Source organism: Amphiura filiformis, chromosome 12 (assembly GCF_039555335.1).
Source record: "Amphiura filiformis chromosome 12, Afil_fr2py, whole genome shotgun sequence".
Taxonomy (NCBI): domain Eukaryota; kingdom Metazoa; phylum Echinodermata; class Ophiuroidea; order Amphilepidida; family Amphiuridae; genus Amphiura; species Amphiura filiformis.
Genome location: NC_092639.1, coordinates 17,915,694 through 17,930,049, shown reverse-complemented (window position 1 = coordinate 17,930,049; position 14,356 = coordinate 17,915,694). Strand labels below are relative to the sequence as shown.

Here is a 14,356-nt window from a genome sequence, read left to right as displayed (position 1 = left end):
TCTTAAGTTTCACCCATATCATCTTTTATCACCATCATAATTTTTCTGCACTTTAAATTTTCCACATGATATAATGTAAAAACAACCCTGGGCAAAAAAAGTACACAGATTAAAAATTATGTGCACTGATGCATTTAGAATATACTGCTCTACTTGACTGAAAGAAGGCAATCCCTCTACCATGTTTCCTTTTGCAACAGTACATTCTAGATTTTTATCTCTTTTTTATTTTTTAAACAAAAAAATTTTCGCAAATTTTGGACACAAAAATAATAAAAGAGAAGAATAATAATTTGTAGCAGTGACTTTTTGTCTGCTATTCCAATATTTACAACATTGGGCATTATTTGCACAAAATGCTTGTCTGAAATCCTGTAGACACGTAAAAATGCATTCCGCATAAAAATTATGTGCACTGATGCATTTAGAATATACTGCTCGAAAGAAGGCAATCCCTCTACCATATTTCCTTTTGCAAAAGTACATTCTAGAGTGCGCATTTTGTTTTATTACTATACTTAATCTTTGTTAATAAAGCTATGCTTGTTGTTATATGTTTGTTTGCTGCTTATTAGTTGAGTAAGGAATTTAAAGGCCTATTCTGCGATTTGCTCATTCCGAGAATCATCAAAATTCTATTAACATTTGTTAGTAGTATTTGCTAATATAGCCTGCTACTGGTTAAGCCAAAAGCTGTCCATTAAAGGCAAAAGAGGATCTTTTACAATGTAATATTAAGTTGCAGCTACATGCATTTGACTTTGGCTACAACTTCATCAATATTGCTGTTAATCTTGTTTTTTTGCCAAATATTTTCATTAAAAAAATATATAATCACAATTTTAATGATTTTTTTCTTCACTTTTAGGCAATTTATGCACAATTTTTATATTTTTACACTTTCGCTGGGATCACTGAATGGGCCTTTAAATTGTATTACCCAGTCTATTTTTATATAAAAGCATGAAATTAGCTAAAAATGATGTCATATGCACATGGGGTTACTAAATTTATACAATGATGAACTTAAGGGCTGGGGTATGAACGTTTGGACAGTATTTATTTTAGGACATTAGAGCACATCAGACATATCGAATTGCATTCTGAATATGAAGAATGTCATTCTGATATCAAATAATTTTGATTTTTTGAAATACGCAATTTAATACACATTTTATGGCAAATCATTAAAATTGATATTTTGATATTTAACAGTACTTGAAGTAAACTTTATAAATCTGATGATTTATACTTAAAGTGTATGTAGGTGGGATGAAAAGCTGACGATCAATTGAAAATTTTGACCTTTTCATTATTGAAGATATGGATTTTTCCCCAAAACACCAAAAAAATTAGGTCTTTTGGGAAAAAAATCCATATCTTCAATATGAAAGGTCAAAATTTTCAATTGACCGTCGGCTTTTCCTCCCTGCTACATACACTTTAAGAATATATCATTAGATTTATATAGGACTGTTATATATCAAAATTTGAAAAATATCAAATTTTTATAATTTGTCATAAAATTTGTATTATATTGTGATTTTTAAAAATGAAAATTATTTGATATCAGAAAGACATGCTTCAGATTCAGAATGCAATTCGATAGGTCTGAGGTGCTCTCATGTCCCACAAAAATACTGTCGAAACGCAATAAACGCCATTTTGGATCCCTTAAGGTGACAGCTATGTTTGAGGAACTTGTCAAAATGCATTAGTACCGAGATCATTTCCATTTTTATTGAGCATACTTAGTGGCACATTTCTGGTATGATGTCATTTTAAAGTAAAATCAGGTACTTCCCCAGTAAAATGAACATTATCATTTTCGGCCGGCGATTTGCTAAATCAGCAAATTTATAAAATAATCAAAGATTTTTGCATTTTTGCAAGAAATGTAGTGCAACCCTGCAAGTGGTAAGGTCAGAGATAACATAATAAGAGTGAAATTTGCCATTTTAGTTAATTTTGGAAGAGTCCGTCCCTGCCGACACTATCAAACAGCAGCTACATGCAATTGAGTGGTGCTTCTTATTTTGTCAACCCCAGACTACCTGACTTTGCTCTGTGTGTGTAGTGAAGTCAACAGTGTACTGAATAGCAACAATGTTCTCAAAGATGCAAACGAGCACGTCCTTCATTTTAGACATGTCCTGTGCTGTCTACACACATACCGTAGAATTCCGTCTAGAAGCATATATGCCTCTAAACGAGGGTTTTTTTTAACGAAAGATATGAAAGACCAATACCCTTCTCAAAAACATTGCAATAGATTGGTCTTACAAATATACATGTTTGTACAGCCGCCTTTATCAGTAATATAGTTGTTCAAACTCAAAATAACGTTTTTGTTGAGAGTGTCTGCCTCTTGTCTCTTGTGTCAAAAAAACTCGTTTAGAGGCATATATATGCTTGTAGACGGAATTTTACGGTATGTCCACACATCCCATTTAACATGGGCAATAATGATGCAGAAATCATTGTACGCACTAAGAGGCTTTATTTCTCCTCGCATTTAATCTATTCCTACACAAAGATGCCACTCTCATTCACTCAAAAACCTGAAATTGTTGAGGAAAACCTGACAAAGCACGCAAATTCAGGCTAAAAAAAACAAAAAGGGGCTGAAAATAAAAGTAAAAATGACACCTCTGCTACAAACTTAAAATATTTTAATGTTTTCACAGGATCCCAGAGAGTACCTTTAAGTGCATAACTCTTTCATCATGGATATTTATTTTTACTGTTGGTAGCTACCCTGGCCTTGACAATGTAGTGTATATCCCGCAGTGATTTACTTCCTTCCTTGTAATATTTTGTGTGCTTTCTTTACCAAGTTGCCATGTGTCACTTTTTCATACTTTTCACCAATAAATAAAGTTAAGTCTATTAGGCCCCTAACAGTCAATTTTGAGTTTCCTGTCACATAATTTCTGAAAACAAGTGAGGTAACTTTTTCATTATTCATTATTTTTTTGCCTTTCATTATATGACCAACACGCATGTAAAATGTGTTGTTATTTGCCACTCACTCACTTGAAGATGGATGTTTAGCCCAAATGAGATTCAAAAGTATATTAAAAAGAGTCTGCAAGGTTGACAGCAAAATATATGTTTTGATTTTGATTTTTCCACAAAAAAATAAAGGGATATTTATATTTTTTTTTACAAATATAACCAGTTTTTATTGGTATTTTTTGGAAAATCACAATAATGAATTCAAGTGAGGGTCAGAAAATGAAGTGAGGGCGGATGACGGGAACTCAAAATCGACTTTCCTTGGCCTTACATCTTTTAAATGTCAAATTCCCTATCTGGTTTGAGTACTATTTATTCTATGACCCTATTTATCAGGTACAGTCTGTGTAGCTCAGTTGTCAGAGCATCAGCCCAACAAGCGGAAGGTCTGGGGTTTAAGTCCCCGCACAGGTAGGTATGTCCGAAGTTTTTTCTCTAGTTTATCTGCCCATGCATGTTATGTTTCCATTGTAATTTCAAGCATGGTTCTTCGTTCCCTGTATTAAGAATTGCGATTAAGCATTGTTAATTTGATCTTGTGCGCTAGTTGGTATTGTTTGAATGTTTCTATGTTCCAGTGTACGATGCACGGGGCTCTTCCCTTGTTTGTACTTTTAAGGTTAAATGTGGAACTATGTATACACCCCTTATTAAACACATGATCTTAATCTTCCATACAGGGAGTGTGAATTTCAAATGGGGTTACCTGAACAGGTGACTCCATTTGAAATTCACACTCCCTGTGTAGGAAATTAAGGTCCTGTCTTCCATAGGGGGTGTATGGATTTCAACTGGAACAGTCCTTTATTGATACAAACTATTCCCTATTAACCTTTTCGGTAAATCCCAATGCACTTGCATTGCGCAGTAACATTGTACACTAACGATGTGCGCATTGGCATGACGTCGAATGACGACATCTCAGGTGTACTTGCAAAGGCTTATGGGATTGACCAAACAGGTCAATATTGTGGTATCATGCTTATGATTCAAACTTACTTGTTCTTTGTTGATACACAAATGGCCTCTGGCTACGCAATCCAAAACTGACCGCAGTAACGGAAAATGTATAGAGATGACCGGGATGAAGATTCTTGAAGGATTTTGTGCAGATCTTCTCTTGACCATTGGCAGATGGACTACATGACACTCCGTCGTTATGGAGTACCTCTCCGGCATCGCTGACCTTGTCTATGTAGTAGAAATCAACATTGCAGCCATCGCACGGGGTACCAGACCACTGTAGTGTCATTTGTCTGTCGCTTAAGCTTATGATGTGTATTTTGGTTGGGCTATCTGGGTCTGTTTGAGATTTAAAGAGTAGAAATAAACAAATTAAGACATTGCTAGAGAACATGCAATTAAAAGTACTGTAGTAAAACGCATTCATTCAACATGACAACCATCTACACCCATGGGCTAAACAAAGAAAGTTTATATTGCCCTTAAAGCTCTACAGTTAGGGCCGGGCGGTATTTAAAAAATATATATATTTTGCCACATAATATCCACATCTATGCTCCTATTTAGACAGCTCAAAATTGTTCCCTTTTGGGCAGGAGAAAGTATTTTACTTCACTAATTAAAAAATTCAAGTATAAAATATGAAGAACAAAAAAGTTAAAACAATTATCTTAGGACAAGAACTATTTGCTGACAATATATTGCATTTTTTTGGCATATTGGTCAGTGGTGCTGACATTCAGACAGTAAAAGGCCATTCACAAACACTTGTAGCATGGGGCCTGATGCAAAAGGAAAAATTCACCGACATATTTTTTTCAGGCCCCCCCCCCCCTTTTGGACCTAAAATAATTTTCAGGTCCCCCTTTTAGCCATGAAAATGAACGTCAACCCCATAGAAAATAGTGTAATGTTCTACAAGAAAAAATTAAGGTGATATTTTTAAAGGCCCCTTCACAAGTGATAAAAAATTTCAGGGCCCCCTTTTGCATCAGCTCCCCCCCTGTTACAAGTGTTTGTGAATGGTCCCTAAGGGTGAGGTTTGGCGAATACATCCTCATTGTTTTGGGCCCCCAAAAGCTTTCCAAAAAATTATAACAAGTAGGCATGCAGTCCAAATGATCAAGTCTGTGCCTAATTACAAGAAATATGAAGCCCCTCTCAGATAAATATCTGATAACGCAGCTTTCCTATGCTGGTAACCAGATATTGAAATTTCTCTTTTTAAAATATCAACTTCCGCCATTCCAATACAATCTTAATGATCTGCCTACAAGTTAATCTGGCCTATACATATCAGTTATGTATTCGCATTTCAATACGTAGCTGTAAATTGGAAAACTGCTTTTTTTGTGATTAGTTAATCAGGTTTTAACTGAGTCATGACATGAACCGTGTACTGGGATCCACAACATGCTCATCTATCAGGGCACAGTTTTTAACCCCATTACATTTGTACATTCATTGAATGACCTTTGGAAATTTGGGTACAAAAACTCATACTCTGCAACTTGAGGTTAAATTTTGCACAATGATTGTTTAATTAACTACTGAACTATGCCATTGTGATGAGGCCATTGTGGTCCATAGTGTTGGGACATACTAAATGTGAATATTTCAAATGTTTTATTTTGGAGCCTATATTTAGCACCAATAACAGAATAATAACTTCTTTTTACAAATGCCAAACAATAATCAACAAGGAAGACAAATACTTCAGCTATGGACCTACTGGTTCCTGGACAGATGCTCTTTGCCATACAAAAAGCTCAAAACAAAAAAATGTTACCATTAAGTGAAATATAATCTGTAATGCTGGTTTCATACTTTCTGCCGCTTGCCGCTGAGCGGCATGACGCTTCATCATGCCGCTTGTATTTTGCAAGCAGAGCGGCACACCGCTGAGCGGCACACCGCTGAGCGGCAGCGGCATGACTCTGAAAGCCTCTCTTACCGCTAAGCACTGCTCCAAAATCGTATTTTATTCTCATACGTCAGAGCGGCACCGCTCCGAGTTGACTTGAATTCAACTTTCAGCGGTACTGCCGCCGCGGCAAAGCGGTGGAGTGATTGATATATCGGCTCGCCGCTGGTCACCGCTAGCATTTTTGGTGCGATTGTGCAGTGAAGTAAAATCATCTTCAGAGCGACAAGTGGCAGGCCCGGGGGGGGGGGTACTCAGTACAAATGACCATACGGGGACATGCCGCAAATATGGGTTGCATTTTCAGCCTCTTGGTATATCAATGACCCTTTTCAAAGCCTATTTTCAGTATATGAATGGGTCCTTTTTCAAAATGTTCTCAATTTTTTCGAAAATAGCCCAATTTTTCAGTAATTTAGCTAAAATTTTCAAAATTTTCCCAAAATTTTGGGAAAATTTGTAAAAACTAGGACAATGTGGGTTAAATTCGGCCGAAAATTTTGACTTTTGGTATATCAATGGGTCCAAATTTCTTGAAAAATTGGTATATTTATGGGTCCACTTTCAAATTCTCAGCGCACATCCCTACCAAAACCAAACTTGAGTACCCCCCCCCCCCCGGGTGGCAGGAAAGTATGAAACCAGCATAAAGTTAATCACTGTGAATTGACATTTTAAAACATAATATCTGAACTTTTGAACCAAGAACTTGTGTACCAAGCCACAACATTTTATCACCTAATCCAAAAGCGATGATTTATGCCAATTATTGACTTTATGAATCATATTGTGATATTTTAATTGTGAAAACATTTTGGTTGGACCAATAAAGCCATCAACACTGCAATTATTATACATAGCTGTACTGTCATTATGTAATAGCCAAAATACACTATGCAATATTTTAGTTGTAAGACCCATAAATTAGTTGGTGAATTATGTATCTACTGACAGACATAAACCACACATTCACCTGCCCTACTCATTCAAATAACATTACTTAAGCACCGGCGTGTCCAGGATCTTTTCCTGCGGGGGGCTCAGCCCCTTTTTCAGATTTATGCGGGGGGCTTTATGGCTAAAATCGCCAAAAAAACGGCTGATTTTACATGATTTTTAACAAAGTGCGGGGGGCTTCAGCACCCAAAGCCCCCCCCCTGGACACGCTACTGTTAAGGGATCTGGAATGAGCGTTTTGAGCATTTCGACAGTATTTTTTGTGGGACATGAGAGCACATCAGACATATCGAATTGCATTCTGAATACGAAGAATGTCTTTCTGATGTCAAATAATTTTCATTTTTTGAAATTCACGATATCATAATACAAATTTTTATGTCAAATTATTAAAATTTGATATTTTTCACATTTTTGATATATAACAGTCCTCGAAGTAAATTTTATAAATCTAATGATATATTCTTAAAGTGTATATAGCTGGGAGGAAAAGCCGACGATCAATTGAAAATTTTGACCTTTCATATTGAAGATATGGATTTTTTTCCCAAAAGACCTAATTTTTTTAATGTTTTGGGGAAAAAAATCCAAATTTTCAATTGATCGTCGGCTTTTTATCCCACCTACATACACTTTAAGTATAAATCATCAGATTTATAAAGTTTACTTCAAGTACTGTAAATATCAAAAATATCAATTTTTAATCATTTGCTATAAAATGTGTATTACATTGCGAATTTCAAAAAATCAAAATTATTTGATATCAGAAGGACATTCTTCATATTCAGAATGCAATTATGTCTGATGTGCTCTAATGTCCCACAATAAATACTGTCCAAACGTTCATACCCCATCCCTTAACACCGTGTGAACTACCTGCCGATTAGCCAAAATGAATATTGTGCTCAATTTTGAACCAATCAAGGAGGGTATTAATAAGATCATCTGCAAATGCAACTCTGACCATAAATAGTTTTAACGCCTAGTCATAATTGGCAATTGAAATGAGCATTTGAAGTTATCAACCAATCAGAAATGCTGTTAGATGACTAGTAGTACCCAGGGAGTTAACTTTTGCATGTTACTCCGGTATCAATTTCACCTCGCAACATCTGATCTGCAACAACCAATTGCTTGGGAAATTGCATTGTGTATTTTGGTCTGCAACAGCCAATTGCTTGGGAAATTGCATTGTGTATTTTGGTCTGCAACAGCCAATTGCTTGGGAAATTGCTTGGGAAATTGCATTGTGTATTTTGGTCTGCAACAGCCAATTGCTTGGGAAATTGCATTATGTATTTTGGTCTGCAACAGCCAATTGCTTGGGAAATTGCATTGTGTATTTTGGTCTGCAACAGCCAATTGCTTGGGAAATTGCATTGTGTATTTTGGTCTGCAACAGCCAATTGCTTGGGAAATTGCATTGTGTATTTTGGTCTGCAACAGCCAATTGCTTGGGAAATTGCATCATGTGTTTTGGTCTGCAACAACCAATTGCTTGGGAAATTGCATTGTGTATTTTGGTCTGCAACAACCAATTGCTTGGGAAATTGCATTGTGTATTTTGGTCTGCAACAACCAATTGCTTGGGAAATCTGCAACAGCCAATTGCTTGGGAAATTGCATCATGTGTTTTGGTCTGCAACAGCCAATTGCTTGGGAAATTGCATTGTGTATTTTGGTCTGCAACAGCCAATTGCTTGGGAAATTGCATTGTGTATTTTGGTCTGCAACAACCAATTGCTTGGGAAATTGCATTGTGTATTTTGGTCTGCAACAACCAATTGCTTGGGAAATTGCATTATGTATTTTGGTCTGCAACAGCCAATTGCTTGGGAAATTGCATCATGTGTTTTGGTCTGCAACAGCCAATTGCTTGGGAAATTGCATTGTGTATTTTGGTCTGCAACAGCCAATTGCTTGGGAAATAGCATTGTGTATTTTGGTCTGCAACAGCCAATTGCTTGGGAAATTGCATTGTGTATTTTGGTCTGCAACAACCAATTGCTTGGGAAATTGCATTGTGTATTTTGGTCTGCAACAACCAATTGCTTGGGAAATTGCATTGTGTATTTTGGTCTGCAACAACCAATTGCTTGGGAAATTGCATTGCGTATTTTGGTCTGCAACAGCCAATTGCTTGGGAAATTGCATCATGTGTTTTGGTCTGCAACAGCCAATTGCTTGGGAAATAGCATTGTGTATTTTGGTCTGCAACAGCCAATTGCTTGGGAAATTGCATTGTGTATTTTGGTCTGCAACAGCCAATTGCTTGGGAAATTGCATTGCGTATTTTGGTCTGCAACAACCAATTGCTTGGGAAATTGCATTGCGTATATTGGTCTGCAACAGCCAATTGCTTGGGAAATTGCATCATGTGTTTTGGTCTGCAACAGCCAATTGCTTGGGAAATTGCATTGTGTATTTTGGTCTGCAACAACCAATTGCTTGGGAAATTGCATTGCGTATTTTGGTCTGCAACAGCCAATTGCTTGGGAAATTGCATCATGTGTTTTGGTCTGCAACAGCCAATTGCTTGGGAAATAGCATTGTGTATTTTGGTCTGCAACAGCCAATTGCTTGGGAAATTGCATTGTGTATTTTGGTCTGCAACAACCAATTGCTTGGGAAATTGCATTGTGTATTTTGGTCTGCAACAACCAATTGCTTGGGAAATTGCATTGTGTATTTTGGTCTGCAACAACCAATTGCTTGGGAAATTGCATTGCTGCAACAGCCAATTGCTTGGGAAATTGCATTGCGTATTTTGGTCTGCAACAGCCAATTGCTTGGGAAATTGCATTGTGTATTTTGGTCTGCAACAGCCAATTGCTTGGGAAATAGCATTGTGTATTTTGGTCTGCAACAGCCAATTGCTTGGGAAATAGCATTGTGTATTTTGGTCTGCAACAGCCAATTGCTTGGGAAATTGCATCATGTATTTTGGTCTGCAACAGAAATTGCATTGTGTATTTTGTCCATGTGAAATAAATGATATGTTTATTTGTGTCTCTATTTTGAATCTCTATCTAACATTTTGCTGCTCTTTTGTGCAAACTGACTAATCTGAAATGTGGCTGCTGTAGAAAATCTTTGCAGAAAAGATAGTGTCTATACAGAGGGCAGTATTTTATGTTCAAGTAATCAGTAACTTAGCTGTACAAAACTAGTCAGTTGAACTGCTATGATAACTCATATCTTGAGTTTTCCATCACTTCCACCTCGCCACCTTTTTCATGCACCATCAGAAAGTCATTATGCAGATGCATAAAAAATTATTTTGTCTTTTTATTGAAAACTGGCACATTTCAGTCTTTTTTCTACTTTTGATAGTGTTTTGTATAAACACCTCCTACACAGAGGTCAATATACTAAATAATTCATATTATATTAACCCACTGAGCACTACCTGCCAATCTAACATTGCCTCTGATTGGTCAATTACATGATATCTTCAATTTAATCACCAATCAGAATGGGGTTTTGCAAATAATACACCCCCATTTTTTTTGCATGGTGAAATTATTCTAACAATGTTTCTGATAGGTCCAATTGAGAATGAAAACTCCTTTTTGACCAATAGTCAGGTACTTGTTCTCATAGGGTTAACCTGTCATTTTCTTGCCTTCAATGTTACTTAGTTACCATTAAAAAGCGTAATAAATATGTGCTCAATAATGAATGTGCAAAACACAATGAATAATGAAAGAATCGTCTCATCACTCTGCAAGAAGAATATGACAGGGAAACTCAAACTCAACTCTCATATTTTCATAAGCCTGAGAGTAAAGCATGTTACACAAGCAATTCGAAAAGCAGCAAAATGATGGAGTAGAACTAGACTATATCATAATTGATGCGCTAAAATTAATCCCATTAATCATTCAATGTATTAGGAGTCAATTACCCCTGTGACTGAAATGGCTACAGGGAACTGCAACACCATTCTGTCACATAAAGCAAGTTTTAATTGTCTAGAGCAAAAATGAAAAGTGTCATGATCATGACCAACAATGTCACCTTATAGGGTGACTACACAGGAAAGTATGGCTTAGACTGTTTATGTCATTTAAACCATATACATACTTAGTTGAATAATTTGAATGTTCAGTTTTGTATATATATATATAAAGGGTCATCAGCCTTTAAGGAATGGGGTATTAACGTTTAGCAATGTTTTCACATATTTTTTGTGGGAGCTGAGAGTACACCAGACCTATCAAATTGCATTCTGAATACAAGGAATGTCCTTCTGATATCAAATAATTTTGATTTTTTGAAATTCGCGATATAATACAAATTTTTTGACAAATTATTAAAATTTGATATTTTTTTAATTTTTGATATTTAACAGTCCTCGAAGTAAACTTTATAACTCTAATGATATGTACTGAAAAATGTAGCTGGGATGAAAAGCTGACGATCAATTGAAAATTTTGACCTTTCATATTATTGATATACATTTTTTTCCTAAAAAGACCCAATTTTTTTTGGTGTTTTTGGGAAAAAATTCCATATCTTCAATACAAGAGGTCAAAATTTTCAATTGATCATCAGCTTTTCTTCCCAGCTACATACACTTGAAGTACATATCATTAGATTGATAAAGTTTACTTCGAGGACTGTTAAATATCAAAAATATCATTTTTTAATCATTTGCCATAAAATGCGTATCAAAATCAAAATTATTTGATATCAGAAGAACATTCTTCGTATTCAGAATGCAATTCGATATGCCTGATGTGCTCTCATGTCCCACAAAAAATTCTGTCCAAACGTCCATACCCCATCCCTTAATAACGCCTTTCTATATAGGTTATAGTTATTATTATCTGGGTCATACAGGATGTAATTCTGATCACATTTGTTGATGATAGCATTTTATGGTGTGTACTATTACTGAGGCATAGAAAGAGAAAGTGATCACAAATTATCAAACCTGACACCACTGACTAGGATCTTAATCATGCTCATCTATCTGGGCATAGTTCTTTCACCCTATAGCATTCTGCAGTCATAGACTGACCTTCAAATGCTTTGGGTACTCCGATTGTTGAATGCAGTGACAGCACGGGGGAGGAAGGGGTCAAATATTTTTCTCCCCTCAGTTTTCCCCTGCACCTTTTAAGGCAAAATTTAAAAAATTGCAATTAGTGTTAACTTGTAATGCAATAATTATTTTCTTTCAATGGACATCTTCAGCAATTATATGCCCTTTAACATAATTATCATGTTCAAGAATAGGAACTAATCTAACAGAGCTAAAGACCACAAAATACCACCAGGATAACCACTGTGCATGCATGACTCCCACATGATGCCATGACGCAATCATCCTAAAGTGCTATATGCTCAATGAATCACTGGCCGGGCCGGTGGAACCCCCATGACTACCGATCAGTGGTCGTGCACTAAGATTCGAATGCCAGGGTAACCAAGTGACTTCTTTGTTCATCTTCTATCTTTTTTCTTTTCTTCTTTAACTTCTGATAGCAAAAAGCAGTGTTCAGTGCTAGGGTTAATAAAGAACTTGTAATATTAAATGATAATTGGCATTTTGGGCATTATTCCAAATCAATGTTCTTCTGTTGTTATATGTACCATCACTAGGATCCACAACATGCTCATCTATCTTGGCACAGTTCTTTAACCCCAATACATTTGTACATTCATTGAATGACCTTAGAAAATGTGTGTACAAAAACTCATACTCTGCAACTTGAGGTCGAATTTTGCACTATGAGTGTTTAATTAAGGTTATTGAACAATGCCATTGGGATGAGGCCATTGTGGTCCATAGTGCATGTACATTTTGAAAAAGAACAGCTCATTATCAAGGTTACTCAATGTCATGGTAAAATAACCTCTTCCAAAACAAAACTTGCCTCAAATGAAGACTTGCCTCTTCATATCACAAAATTGATTGAAAAATGCAAAATACATGATTAATCTCTGGCACTTTTCCAAATGCAGCTTAATGTGATCCTAACATGGCAGTGTAATGTAACAGGTTCAAAGAAAAGTCCAGTGAACTTTTGTCAATCACCAGATTTACAACATTGGCACCCACCCACACACTTTTCCCTGTTACAATCAATAAAATGTTGTTCATCTATGATGCTGAGATTTGTATCAACACAAATCAGTTCAGTGACAAAAGTTATAAAGAACCTTGCATTTTGGTGGTTTTGACATATCTTAAAACTTTATAAAATTAAGATGATTCACCATTGGGCACCACTACATACACAATTTTTTTCTCTATCAATTGAGATTTCTCAACTTTCCTGATCAGAACCATTTCACTTGAATGAGGCTGCAACTGTAGATCCTCTCAGCAACCTATATTACACCTGGGTGGGGTGAGGCAGGCAATGTAAAGTCCCTTGCCCACTGTGCACAACACATTGGTACTACTGGGATTCTAGAAACCTCAACCGATGCACTACCATGTCCTATGTGAAAATGTCTAGTTAACACCCTTCCTATACATTGTGGATACTACACTTGGATGTAATTTGTATCAAATGCAGCTCCAGTCAAGGGGCTATCAATAAACCAGGGATGCTTATTTGTCTCAGAGGATCATGCTTTGCTTTACCACCATGTTATTTACATATAACCCTCACAGGCCCGTAGCCAGGGGGTTTGAGGGGTTTGATCGGACACCAAGATTGTTTTAATGAGCCAGTAATGGAAGGAAGAGAGGGAAAAGGAGCATTAAAAATAAATACAGAAATTGTGATAACATTGTCCACTACTGAAATTGAATATTTTGACCCTTATTTTCAAAATTTTCCAAACCCCCTTGAGCAGTATGGACTTAACATATATGGTATTAATTGTTACGTACCACAGTGGAAACTCCAAACTAAGATGCCTAGCTATGGGCCATCCACATGAAGCCACAGTTAGCACTTGTTCAGTGCCGGTGTCTTTGAAATTACATAATCCACCAGTCCTGGTGCACGTCTTGTTGGCCGCTTTGCTGCCGCCCCCGCCCCTCCCTTCGAGGAACTAGAGCTAGTTCTAGCCACATTAATATAACATATCAAGTATTGTTATAACAACTTGATGAGTACAAACATGTCTAGCATTTGTGCAATAGTTCTTATATCAAGACATCTAGAGCAAATCAACTGCTCAGTGCTTGAAGTGGGTAAGTGTAATAGCTGCCATGTGTAGCTGTAATGCTTAGATGAATACAATATACTATGTGTAAATTGCTAAATGTTCACAGGGCAGCTATTGCACTTACCCACTTCTGGCACTGAGCAGTCGACTTGTCATCACTGTAATATGTAATGACAGATGCAAGCATCAGGAAATTAAGAAAGGAAGATGTAAGAGATAACTCAAGAGTCGTCTTTTTTTTTTCAATTCCTTTTGAGAGAAACTAATTTTTAGTTTAATTTCTTTTCCTTAGAGGAAATATAAATAAATGTTTGTTCTTGCTATACTGAGTGAAAATATTTCGGTCCATGTTCAGGAGAG

At 36.3% G+C, this 14,356-nt stretch overlaps 1 protein-coding gene across 1 annotated transcript in view; it reads right to left on the bottom strand.

Moving 5' to 3' along the window:
* The window catches only part of LOC140165895 (tyrosine-protein phosphatase 10D-like), an 86,344-nt gene that overhangs the window by 70,244 nt on the left and 1,744 nt on the right, over positions 1 to 14,356 (bottom strand). Inside the window, exon 2 of the mRNA XM_072189240.1 lies at positions 4,018 to 4,320. Coding sequence (XP_072045341.1) covers positions 4,018 to 4,320 — 303 coding nt within the window. The remainder of the gene's footprint in view (positions 1 to 4,017; positions 4,321 to 14,356) is intronic.